Raw genomic sequence first — 12,143 nt, 5'->3', positions numbered from 1 at the left:
CACAGGAGCAGAGGAGGCCAGCAAGATGCAAACAGAGGTGTGGAGCTGATCAAAAGGAAGGGGAAGCAGTATGGCAGTGACAAATGCAAAGGCACCTTTGCCACAGAAAGCCACCCACAGGGAAGCTTTTACCTCCTTTCATTCTGGAACCTGGGGAAGAGACCCTGTGAAAAAAATATACAGATTAACCTCCCACTCACTGGTCACTGTTAACACAACCACGCAGAATGAGAATAAATGAAGGGAGAGGACTCCATCAGAGATTGTTGGCTCTGCCTTTGTACTGGGATGTTTTTAGTCTCCTCTTGGAAACTTTTCCTCTCCCTGCCCCCAACATATGCACCCTTGAGGTGAGGTGAGACTCCACATGCATATGAGGAAGCTTTGGAGCATCACCTGAGCATCAATGTCAAGAACAGTCAGATTTTTCCTCCAGGAAAACAGATTTGAAAATCGGGGTCCACATGACAGTAGACCCCAATAGCTAGTCACAGTGGCTGCTCCCCCGACACTACCACCCAACCTATGCAGCAATATCATGAGAACATTGAATATATTCAGAAAACACGGATTCGGGTCCTCTCTTATGAACCTGAGGACACCACTCAAAACTCAGAGTGCATTTTTCTCATTTGCAAAATGGTGTTATCACCTCCCCCGCCCTTCTCACAGGGTTGCCCCAGCATTGAACAAGATCAGGTATGTGAAAACCCTACTCAAATAGAAGGTGTGATTATTTGCCCACAAAGATGGTGACTCACTTAGCTTGCATGAAAAAGGCTTCCAGGCCCAGTTGGGAGCAGTTAAGAGGCCCAGCGGTCATCGCACACACACTGGCAGAAAGCTCTGTGGAAGTGCCTCTGAGCAGCCATACATTGGTGGCTGTGAGCTTTCCAGTGAGAATAAAGTGTATTTTTAGAACTGCGTACCCAAAGAGGCTTACTAAATAAATCACATAGAGAAGCACTGATCTTGTATAGAAGCATTTCTACCCTCGAGGATTTGCTGCGAGATTCACATAGTAAGACATTCGTCTTAGGTTTACCTGGAAGACCATGAAGGAAATGAATAGACATAAGCTACTCTAGAGAATAAATAAAGTGCCAAACAAATTGCAGTCCACAACACTCACAGGTTGTGGCCCTTCAGTTCTTCAACTTGTTCTGTAAGTCTAAATTTCATCATCTATAAAATGAAGATGCTAATAAAAGACACTTAAGAGATAACCCTGAAAGGTGTATAATGCCTGACTCAACATGCCCAAGAAATAGAAGATACTGAGTGATGCTTTATCTGAAAGGCAGAGGGTTAAAATTTCAATAAAGACCAAGTCAGATGTCTGCTCTTTTAAAATCAGATTTATTGTACATAAAATAAATTAATTACAGTTTCAGCCAAAACATGAGTGGCTTTTTAAAGTGCATCTGTGGTAGGGGATTTGGTGGGTAGCCACGGCATCTGGTCACTTTCTGCAACATAGTGTTTTGTACGTTGGCCACCCAAAGCCACGATTCAGCCAGGCTGAGGAATCAACCTAACGTCATTGCCGTGAGCCACTGAATTGAATCACACCAAAATCAATTGACAAGTTTTGTTTCTGTGTACTTCAAGCAACAGTTTAAAAAAAAACCAAACTACACAGTCTCACAATTAGTCTGTCTGGGTTTCGGTTGTTTTGAGTTCACAGCTATTCACACATGTCCAACCAGGCATGCCCATTCTGTGTCAGGAGAGCCAGCACCTTCCTGAAAACCACAGCTTACGCTGTCTGTATACAGAATATTTTGGCCCATAAACTCCACCTTTTGTGTGTGTGGTGGTGGTGGGGGGGGGAGCCTCCTCCTTGTTCTTAAAGAAATCTGGGTATCCTTCAAGTTTGAAAGGTATTCTGTAAGGAAGGGTGTACCAAAAATGCAAATCATACTGATCCAACAGGAAAGGGGGAGGGGGAGAAAGAAAAAAAAGGGGGCGATGAATGCTTAATTTGTTCTTTCCTTCCCACTATTAATCACATCAATATATTTGGTGAAACTACAACTGACCATCATTTACAAGGCAAAGAACAAAAGCCAAAGCCAGTCTGCTCCCCTCTTCACTCGAAAGGGAAAGACACAGTATATGTCACACAATTCAGAACGGCTCGATGGGCTCACTCAAGCCTCATCCATCTGTCCTCCTGTCCCCTGCTCCAAACAACACTTCCTTTTCTGTAGCAGTTCCTTAGGCCCTCTGGGCACCTCTGCTCCAGCCCTTTCTGGAACCATGAACTACATCCAACATCCAACATTCCTGCACTGGAAGAACCTCAGGCCCTCATCCCAGGAAGACCAAATCCCCTGGAGTGGCCTGCTTCAGACAGAGGTGACAGTTCTCACTTTGGCAGAGAGAGCTTGCTTGAACCTCCTCTTCAGGTCCTGCATGTTTGGTGACTTGGGCCTGGGAATGAGAGAGGTTCTTCGCTTCTCCGGTGTGCTGCTGGGCTGCTGTTTGTGACTCACTTCTTTGCATAGGACATGGAAAGCATTGTAGACATCATTGTAATTTTCACTGACAGACACTTCATAGAAGGAACAGCCCAGCACACTGGCCAGCTGAAGTCCAAGCTGAGGGTCAACCTGCTTGATGTGCAATAGGTCAGCTTTGTTGGCCACGACCACCACAGGCAGCCGGGTGCCCAGATGGAGCTGCTGGACATGCTGGTGGAGCTGGCCAATGAGTTCATAGCTCTTGTGGTCAGTAATAGAGAAAACAATCACCACGGCGTCTGCCCAGCGAATGCACCGATTCAGCTGTTCACTGCAACTCAGGCCATTCTCGTGGACCTGGAAGAGAAGGGCAGTTCCAGGGTGAATTGGAGTGCCAGTGCCGCACAGTACCCTGGCTTGGGTGGCTGGCAAATTCAAAAGAGCCCTTCACAGTAGTGCCGGGCTGCAGGTCATAAACAAGTTAGATCCCCACACACTCCAGCATTCTTGACAATATGTTGATCCAGCTGCACAGAGTTGGAATAAATAACAGTGCAGCTCACCACACTCAAGTGGAAAATTGACCTGCAGAGAACTCCATGCAGAGAGACTTTGTAGTTGCACAAAATGGGAAATTAACTGGCTAGACAGTAAGTCTGGGGAAGTAAAGATAGGAGCTGGAAGCATTTAAACCTGGATAACTGCCCAGTTCGGGAGAGGGAGAAAAGAAAAAAAAACCACTAGCATGGCTCTTTTGTCTATAGAGTAACTTTCCATAACATAAAAGTGATTCCAAGTATTTGAGACTATACCTAGATATTTGGTTTTTAATGCCAAAAACACATATGTAAAAACTGACCTTTTTAACCATAGCAAGGAATCACCGCCAATTCCAAGTGCTTGGTTTAGTCTTTCCTGCTGTGTTGAATCTTCCTAAGAGAAGGATTCTGCCTCTTAGCCAAATCTCCCAAATTAGGCCAGGCTAAGATTGACCATCAGCCAGATACAATCAATGTGTCAAATAACATGTAAAAGTCTAGACCTGACTCCTTAAGTCTTCTCCCCCTCCAGCTTGAGATACTCTGAGAACAACTGAACAGTTCCACAGTTAAGCTCCCCTTTGACCTAGTAAGTGTCAATGCTTCTCACCTGAATACCTGGAGTATCCTGAACTTGAATCGCCAGGGTTTCACCTTCTATCTGGACTTGTCTGGTATAGAGATTACCTATGAAGGCAAACAAACAGACAAAAAAAAGAGATTATGATCTTCCTTCATGTTCCACTTTAAAAACTTTTAAAACACATGTGTGTGTGGGGGGGGGGTGAATGTATGTTGCTGAGGAGAAGAACCTAGAGCCTTACACATGCTAGGCAAGTAGTTTACTACTGAGTTATATACTCAACCCTAGAATGTTTCCTTGAAGAACATTTTGTTGCTCAGCCTGTGTGGGGTTTCTGTTTTAATATGTTACCATTCTTTGACAAGAAGTTTATATTTGGGCCATGAGGTATAATGGTAAGCAAATATGGTTAGTAATGCCCAGCTAACATCAAATGTAATAAAAATGTGGCACAACAATTATCAACTCTCCATCAAAGCAGAAGGCTACCGTATCATATCTTGGGATGGCCTGCATAGTTCATTTCAAATAATCCCCTATAGGTACTTCAAAGGCTCTATGGACTTAAACAATTTGCTAAAAGAGCATAGGTAGAAAGCCCTTAAGCCTCCCAGTGGCTATTCTTAATCATAGGGATTGAAATATTTGTCCTCTCATTTATTCAGGAACTCTCCTTCTAAAACTCTACCATCCAGTTATTTTCTTTGTTAAGAGAACTTTAGGTTTACAACTGATGTCCTTTGGCCTTTGCTTTAAAAGGTCACTTCTGAAAGGCAGCCAGCAGAGAGGAAGAGGGGAGGGGGAGGAGCTGGCCAATGTTTTTTATGACTTTTGCAGGCCTGTTTTGAAGGGAAAGGCCCTGGAGTACAAAGGGTGCTTCCAACTGGGGTCCCTATAGTTAAAACATACCAAGGAGAATACTTTCAGGCACTTGATAAAATGATGAATGGGCCTGGAATGGAATGAGGCAGATGGCAGGGTTTTTGGGTTTTTTTTTTTTTTTTTTTTTGGGGGGGGGGTGTCGTATACAGGACATGCAGAATTGTAAGTGCCAGAATCCTGATGCTCTCAGACTGTCACTCTGAAGGAACCTGCCTGGGAGGCACTGAGAAATGGGAATGGCAGTACTCCTGACAGCATCTTCCTCAACACATTTCCTCACCTGCGTTTCTTTCGTAGTCACCAATGAATCGTTTGGTGAGGAACCGGACCACCAGAGCTGCAGGTCAGAGAGAGGAAAGAGGGTTAACCCTGGCAATTGGATGACTCTCCACCCCACCCCCCATCTGGAAAACAACTTTCCTGGAGAAAGCCACAGCCGGCCACAGAAGGAAATTCCTACCCTGTACCTCCTTGACCCTTCTTCCAGACAGACAGGACGAAGGGGTAGCATGCCTGATGAATATGGCTCTGCCAGCTGGGTCTTGTGGCCCACCCCCTCCTCTGAGTCCAGCTCAGCCACACCTAAGCCTTCCAGCAGCGAATGTTCCCCTAATTTTAGAGACCTCTGCGAGGGATTATGTTCACTAACTTCCCTTTCTCTGCTAGACATCGCCCAAGGCTCTAAACCCCAAAGATCTACCCCCATTGTGCTGGTCGTGGCCGGGAAATCATCTGGCCAATCTGGATCCCAGTCACCCTCATCTGCTGAAGCAATTCCGGCCGGACTGCGGGAGTGCGGTCCAGTTGCAGCTCCCACCTTTCCCCACGCCTGGTTAAGCCACAAATCTCGGCACGGGTCTCCCATGTCCTGCCCTGGAACTGCGCGCCCGCCAACTCCTGAGCGCGGGGACTCACCGGTCTTGCCCACGCCGCTGGCTCCCACCACGGCGATCTTGACCAGCCTGCGGCCAGCGGCCCCTAGGCAACAATCGGCGGCAGAGGCGCTGCCGGGGGCAGGGTACTCGGCTATGGTGCACATGTTCTGGATGAGGCGCATCGCCGCTCCAGCCGGGGCTGCACCACGCGCGCGGGACCGGACTTGCGGGACGGGAGGAGGTCGGCGCAGTGCAGGAGTGGGCGCGGACGGGGCGCTCCGCGGTAAAAAAAAAAAAAAAAAACAAATTAAAAAGTAAGAAATGCAGGGAACCGAGCACAGAACCGAGAGAGCAGAAGCTCTGGGCTAGGACTGCACAACGGCGGCGCGCGCCTGGTTTTCTCCAAAGCAGGCCCCGCCCTCGCCCCCCACGGCCAATCCCAGGGCCCTCTGCTCGAAGCCCCGCCCACAAGGCTGCTCCGCGCTCCCCGCGCTCCCCGCGCCCCCGCGCCCCCGCGAGTGCCTGGAGCCTGTGCCTGGGCCCCGTGAGGCGAGAGCAAAACCGGGCTGCGGGCGCGAGGAGAGCAACGTGTAGGCCGGAGAGCCCACCGCTCAGCCAATGGCGAGCGCCGGGCTGGGTCCAGCAGCGCCCACAGTGGGCAGCTGCTGTGGCCGCGGGGTAGCGGGCGTCTCCGACTCTGGGAAATGTGCTGGCCCAGCGGCTGCGTGAGGGTATCCTGTTCTCTGTCTTCCTGGGGAGAGCGCGGGCCCCAGGCTTCGAAGGGCATTCCCAGGCATCTTCCCTGAGCCCACCAACCCACCCGTCCCAGCATCCTGCTGACTTCTGGACTGCTGCTCCTACCTAGGGAACCTGCTCAGGGCAGTGCAGGACCTCATGGGTGTGATGAGCCTTTGGGGGACTGGAGCTCCCTCGCATTTTGCTGCCGGGCTCCCTAATTTAGGGAGTGATTGCACTGACTTGGATGCATCTGCGGTGGCACCCTGCATCATAAATTTTAGCTACGATTACAATAATTGGTCCCCATACCTACTCCCCTAAAATGTAATGTTTGACTTGGCGGCAAAATAGTATCACCCATTTTGCTCTAGATCCACTTTCTCTGTTGACAATGCAGGCTGGCATGAAACACACACACACACACACACACACACACACACACACACTCACACACACACAGGGCAAAGCACATGTACTGCCCCCAAGAGGCAAATCAAGAAGTAATAATAGAACAAGCTTTCTAGTGCCTCACACACATCACACCTCCTCCGGGGAACTATGAAATGGTAAGAAAACAGTTACCCCGAATGCAGTGTCTGTGGATGCCGACTCTATTGGGAGGCAGAAACCCGAAAGTCTCTGGGCACAAGATACCAGAAGAGTTAATTGAAAGTGGCTTAATGCCAAGGGAGGTGTAGGCCCTGCACTCATAAAATTTCGAGCTCCAAACCTTACATTCTCATCAGGGAAATGCATCTTCAGTGGCAAGCCAAATTCCTCCTCCAAGCAACCCTATGTAGCTGGAACTGACTGCAAAATACATCACCCTTCTCTCAAGCTGATCACCCCCATACACCCGGCACCCTCCTTCCAGCTTTTCTGGACCTCAGACGTCCCCAAGTCTTTTATCCTGTGGCAAATTCCAGCAAATTCTGTGACTTGTGGATATCCACATTAAAGGTTTAAATGTAAACGTATGATAAACCAATTCCCAATCTTCACATCAGGCATCTAATTTGACCCATTCTACCCTGGGTTTAACTGACCAGATATTTAGCAGAATTTACCAACCTGACCCAGTGAAGACTGTGATGCACTCTCTTGTCTCCAAGCTTAGAAGTTTGAAGGAATTTAAGGGGAAATAAAAAGATAATAATATTCTCTCTCTCTCTCTCTCTCTCTCTCTCTCTCTCTCTCTCTCTCTCTCTCTCTCTCTCTCTCTCTCGCACTCATTGTCCCTTAAATGTGTATCCCTTGCTTTATTCCAAAGGTTTCTCGTTCTCAAGATAGCCCACATTCTCCCTTGAATGTGTATCTACTTCCTAAATAAACCTCTGTCTATGCCTTTGGGGAAAAAAGATAATCTCAAACTGCTTTGGTAGCAAGCCTTCTAGGATGGGCAACTTAATTACCAAGACACACAACTTTAGCAATAACCATAATAAAAGGTTCACTTCTAGAGAGCTCACTAGAATGAAATAAGATCAGGCATTTGAGTCAGAAAGAAAAAGAACATTTCCAATATGCTCCATGTCTTTCTGTGTGGTTTAAATCAAACTTGAGTTTTGCTGGTCTATAAAATCAAACTTAGCAAGACTATAATTACAGGTAACCTTGTACTTTTAACCCCCCCCCCAAAAAAAAGCTTGCAATTCTATCATGTTTACATGGTAAAATAATTATGTAGTCTACAGTATTTGTTTAACTGCTTTTCACCCCCCCTTCCCCCCCCCCAAACACACAGACATGACAAAAGTTGTCGGGAAGAATTTTGCTTTGAATCATTTTAGCTTCTGGGGTTTGATTTTCACTACCATGAAACTATACCAAACCTATGATTTTTCTGTCTGCATCACAAAGGCTGAATTTGGTATTCTTATTTTGGGCCTAAATAATCTGGCTGTACTTTAAAGAACACAAAAAAGAAAGGAGGAAAGAAAGATGGAAAAAAAGAAAAGAGTGCAATTCAAATTCCAAGCATCTACCATATAGTCCACCTATCTCAGATGATGACTCAGACCTACCTATTCCTTCTTGTAAATTCAAAGAATTAAAAAAAGAAAAGGAAAGAGACAGGTCAGGAAAACTGGTATTTATTGAGGGCTGTAGGAAAGGGATGTTGCATTTTAAAATCTCATTTTGCTTTCACAACACTCCTATCATTCCTTTCAGTGGCAGTTATCCACTGCTGCTTAGCAAACCTTAGTGGCTCATGGTTCTGCATGTTAACATGTTCCATCAAAAATATTTAAAATAGCCAGGATATTCACAATGAGATGGTATGGTATGGCACAATAGAGGTTTGCTACATCGTATGCTACAAAGAGGTTTAAACGTCCCTCTTTTGCTTTTTCTATCTCTCTGTGTATTTGGTGGAACTAAAAGAGATGAGGATAGAGGATTAAAATATGAGTGATTTCAGGAGGAATAAAAGTAAATGTTTTTCCAGGTTTTGATTTTGCCTCAAAAACAAAATTCAGCATCTGAAATTTCTATCACCTCCTTGAATATTCAGAGCTGACCTTTTTCCTAAGACCTTCCAAAGATAATTCAGTGTCCAGAAGCCCTTAGGATACCAAAATATAAACTCAATAAATATTTATTGAACCTCTGGGCCACAGGTACACCCATGAGTCGTGGGTCTACACAGGCAACAAGAGAGACACATCTTTGCCATTATGGCAATTACATTTAGCCTGAGAAACAAGTGACCAAGCAATTTCAATAGAGTGTGAGAAAATGCTTTTGATAGGAGAAATTCAGGAGTTACTGGTCTATAAGCCTGGATTACGACACCCTAAGAAGCATGTGTGAAAGAGCGTCTGAGGGATTGCAAAGTTGTGAATGATGTACAAACACACATGGATATGCAAGGATGTAGCAGGGGCCAGGAGTCGAGGAGAGTGGTTTGGGTGGAAACATCCCCTGCCAAAAGACAGAAGATACTTAGTAATATCTGTAGACTGTGAAATGAAAGAATAAGTGAATAAAGCAAAGAGCTCACTCGCATCACAAAAACAAATTCAAGAAAGAAAGAATAGTTCCCAATGGGTATACAGAAAGAAGAGCCCTGGTGAATTTTAAGGAGAGACATGCATATTGACAGAAGAGGTCTGAGAGGTTTGTGTGGTCCTCCCTTCTTTCATGCAACATGCCCCATGGAAGCCAAAGGAGCTTCTTTACCCCTCTCACTGAGGGTTGCTCACAAATGCACCCATCTGAGCATCCGGACCTTCAATAAGGACCAAACATATTTTTGTTGTTTTTCAAGACTTATGTCAACCCTGCCTATTTGAATCCAGCAAACAAATACCTCTTTGGCTATTTTAAACAGAATAGATTTAATAAATTAAAAAAGAAAACAGGCTGGGCATGGTGGCACATGCCTGTAATCCCAGTGGCTCGGGAGGCTGAGGCAGGAGGATCATGAGTTCCAAAGCCAGCCTCAGCAAAAGTGAGGTGCTAAGCAACTCAGTGAGACCCTGTCTCTAAATAAAATACAAAAAATAGGGCTGGATGTGGCTCCGTGGCTGAGTGCCCCTGAGTTCAATCCCTGGTACCCATCTCCACTCCCCCCACTAAAAAAAAGAAAGAAAAAAAAAAAAACCACAGTGAGCTCCCTGCTTTCACTGTTGGAAGGGTACAAATAGCAAGCTTTCAGCTGGGCCCACAGAAATGGCTTCCAGAGTAGTGCTGTAGAACTGGTCCACCTTAAGAACTGCTACTACTTCCACAATCGGGACTCCAAAGGCTACCTCTGCTGCTGTCTCTCAAAACCCACCAAACTAGAGACTGCACATTGAAGGTTGCTACAGAAAAGCCCAAGATCTCTGCAACTGTCTCTGACAGCAGAAAGCAACCAAGCAGCAGAGAACTGCCTTTCCACTAGCTTTTTCTTTGTAGAACTTCTCTGAGCACCTTTACTGAATGGAATTAGCTTGTATCCATTACCCTCACTGCAAGGAAGTCTGGGAAATGTCATGTTTAACTTTCTAGTCTCAACATCACTGTAGAAATGGGTAGAAAGGAAGCAAAGTATGAACCCACCATTTCCTCCACACTTTAGCAGCCCCAAGAACACAAAAGCCCACAGGAAAGAATGTGTCCTACCAGACATTTAGTTTTCAATTAAAAAGAGGATTTGGGGGGGTTTTGGTTTGTTTGGTTTTAGTGGATTGAGGACAGGTTTAATTGCTTTTATGTAGTATGTATTAAATCCATTCTCCTACTGTTTTCTCATGCTCTTTCACGGGGAACATTTGTTGATTTCACTTTCTCTGAATCCTTTTCCATTCTTTTAATAAGCACATCCCAATTTTCCTTTAGGCACCTTCCCTATTCCTTGGTGAGTGTGCGGTGGGGACCATGCCAACCTCTCATTCCCTATGGTCAGCTACCCATATTAATCCATGGCCAGTCCAGTGAATCACCTCCCTGAATGCTTTGCTGGGAGTTAATCAGCTGGTAGAAGGTGAACTTGCAGCTCCAGGGAACCATCTTGTCCACCTCATGTGTGAGTGTGCCTGAGAAGGAAGCCAGCCTAGAAGAAGACAAAAATTGAGAGACAGAAAGAGCCAGAAACCCAGGTGGCATCTTTTCTGGCTCTACATCCAGTCATGCCTGAAAATCCAGACTTACCCCAGTTATAGGAGTCAACACAGTCCCTTTTTAGAACCAACTGGTTATCACTGAGTCATTGTCACTTGTACTGAATAAGTCCCCACACTTCCTGTTGTCCTGGAGCCATGGTCTCCCTGCTGCCACACTAGGATGGGTCCCCAGCATCAGCCACAGCCGTCACTCAGAACTCTGCAGCTCAGCCATCTCTCTTCAGTAGACATTACAGACATTAGGCCGTCACATCCTTCTTATTTCATGTTTGTCCATAAAAACCTACAATTGAGGCCATCAGTCCATCCAGACAAGCAAGATTCTCCAAGTGAAAGAAGCCGGTCTAAAAAGGCTACGTAGAGATGACCCTACATGTGACATTCTGGGAAAGGCATAACTATGAAGTCAGTAAAAAGATGGGTGGTTGGCCATGGTGAAGGGGAAGGAGGGACAAACAGGTGGAGCTCAGAGGACCTTTAGGGCAGTGAAGTTACTCCATGTGACACCGTAATGGTGGACACACTTCACATTTTTTCAAAACCATGGAATATACAGCAGTATATGAGAGTGAACCTTAATATACACCATAGACTTTGAGTGATAATGATGTGTTGATAAGATTCCATTAACTATGACAAATATAGCATTGTGGTGTGGGGGAAGTTGAGGGGAGGTGTGTGGGAGTTCCCTGCCCCTTTTTTTCATTTTTGCTGTAAATCAAAAACTCCTTTTTTAAAAAAATAGTCTGATTCTTTTTTTATTTTTCTTTTTTAGTAAAAAAAAATATATTGTAGAGTATCTGGTCCAACTTCTCCCCTGAGGTTTTGAACTCTCATACAATATCCCTACTATGAGATTGTCGACCTCATCCAGAACACTTCCTGTGGTGGGATCCCTACCACCCACAGCAGCACATTGTCTCTCCCCAGCCTCCTTCCAGAAAGACAGACTTTGGTGTGCTCCCAGCTTAACAAAAGCCTGGTGCATTTTTGCTTTGCTTTTTACAGCATCTGGAAAGTAGTGGGGAAGGGACATGGGGACAGTAGCCTGGACATGGGCTGCATGGGAGGCATGGCCCCTGCATCTGTGTTGGGAAATATTTGCAATAAAAGTTTTTAACATTCAGATTTTTTTTTTTAAATTCAGGGAAAACATGGCTTGGAAACAGCCTGTGAATTAAAGAGGGGAGGAATTTCACTTTAGAAAACTTATCTTCAAAGAGATCTCTGAGTATACAAATAGGAACAGGACAGATATAATGAGGCATGGCAGAGAGCTGTCATGCAGTGACTGCATGAAATGTGTGTTAGACATCCTACAGGCCGGCACATTCCACACCAGAGAGCTCAGGGGGGACGTGTAGTGTGCTCAGGGGGTGTTGCTTTAAATTGCCAACCTTCCTTCTGGTCAAGTCTAGACTGAAAGTCAGCCAGAATCCTTAGATTTAAAA

The 12,143-nt window shown here is 45.7% G+C and overlaps 1 protein-coding gene across 1 annotated transcript; it reads right to left on the bottom strand.

The window, feature by feature from the left end:
* Positions 1–1,340: 1,340 nt before the first annotated feature.
* On the bottom strand, positions 1,341–5,732 carry Rasl11b (RAS like family 11 member B). The gene is made up of 4 exons (XM_005319997.5): positions 5,385–5,732; positions 4,750–4,806; positions 3,615–3,691; positions 1,341–2,822 (listed from the first exon to the last, which is right to left on the bottom strand). Exons 1-4 carry the CDS (start codon positions 5,524–5,526, stop codon positions 2,352–2,354), a joined length of 747 nt encoding a protein of 248 aa, XP_005320054.1. The 5' UTR covers positions 5,527–5,732; the 3' UTR covers positions 1,341–2,351.
* Positions 5,733–12,143: the final 6,411 nt, after the last annotated feature.

This window comes from Ictidomys tridecemlineatus, chromosome 9 (genome assembly GCF_052094955.1).
Source record: "Ictidomys tridecemlineatus isolate mIctTri1 chromosome 9, mIctTri1.hap1, whole genome shotgun sequence".
In the NCBI taxonomy this organism is placed as follows: domain Eukaryota; kingdom Metazoa; phylum Chordata; class Mammalia; order Rodentia; family Sciuridae; genus Ictidomys; species Ictidomys tridecemlineatus.
This window is presented reverse-complemented; position numbering and strand designations above follow the sequence as displayed.

Bases quoted from the DNA above. Each gene is read 5' to 3' on its own strand.
- Rasl11b (XM_005319997.5), bottom strand. From the start codon at position 5,526: ATGCGCCTCATCCAGAACATGTGCACCATAGCCGAGTACCCTGCCCCC. The intron at 3,692-4,749 runs GTGAGGAAATGT...TTGCCTTCATAG, and splicing joins TGACTACGAAAGAAACGCAG to GTAATCTCTATACCAGACAA. The intron at 2,823-3,614 runs GTGAGAAGCATT...CTTCTCTTCCAG, and splicing joins AGGATACTCCAGGTATTCAG to GTCCACGAGAATGGCCTGAG.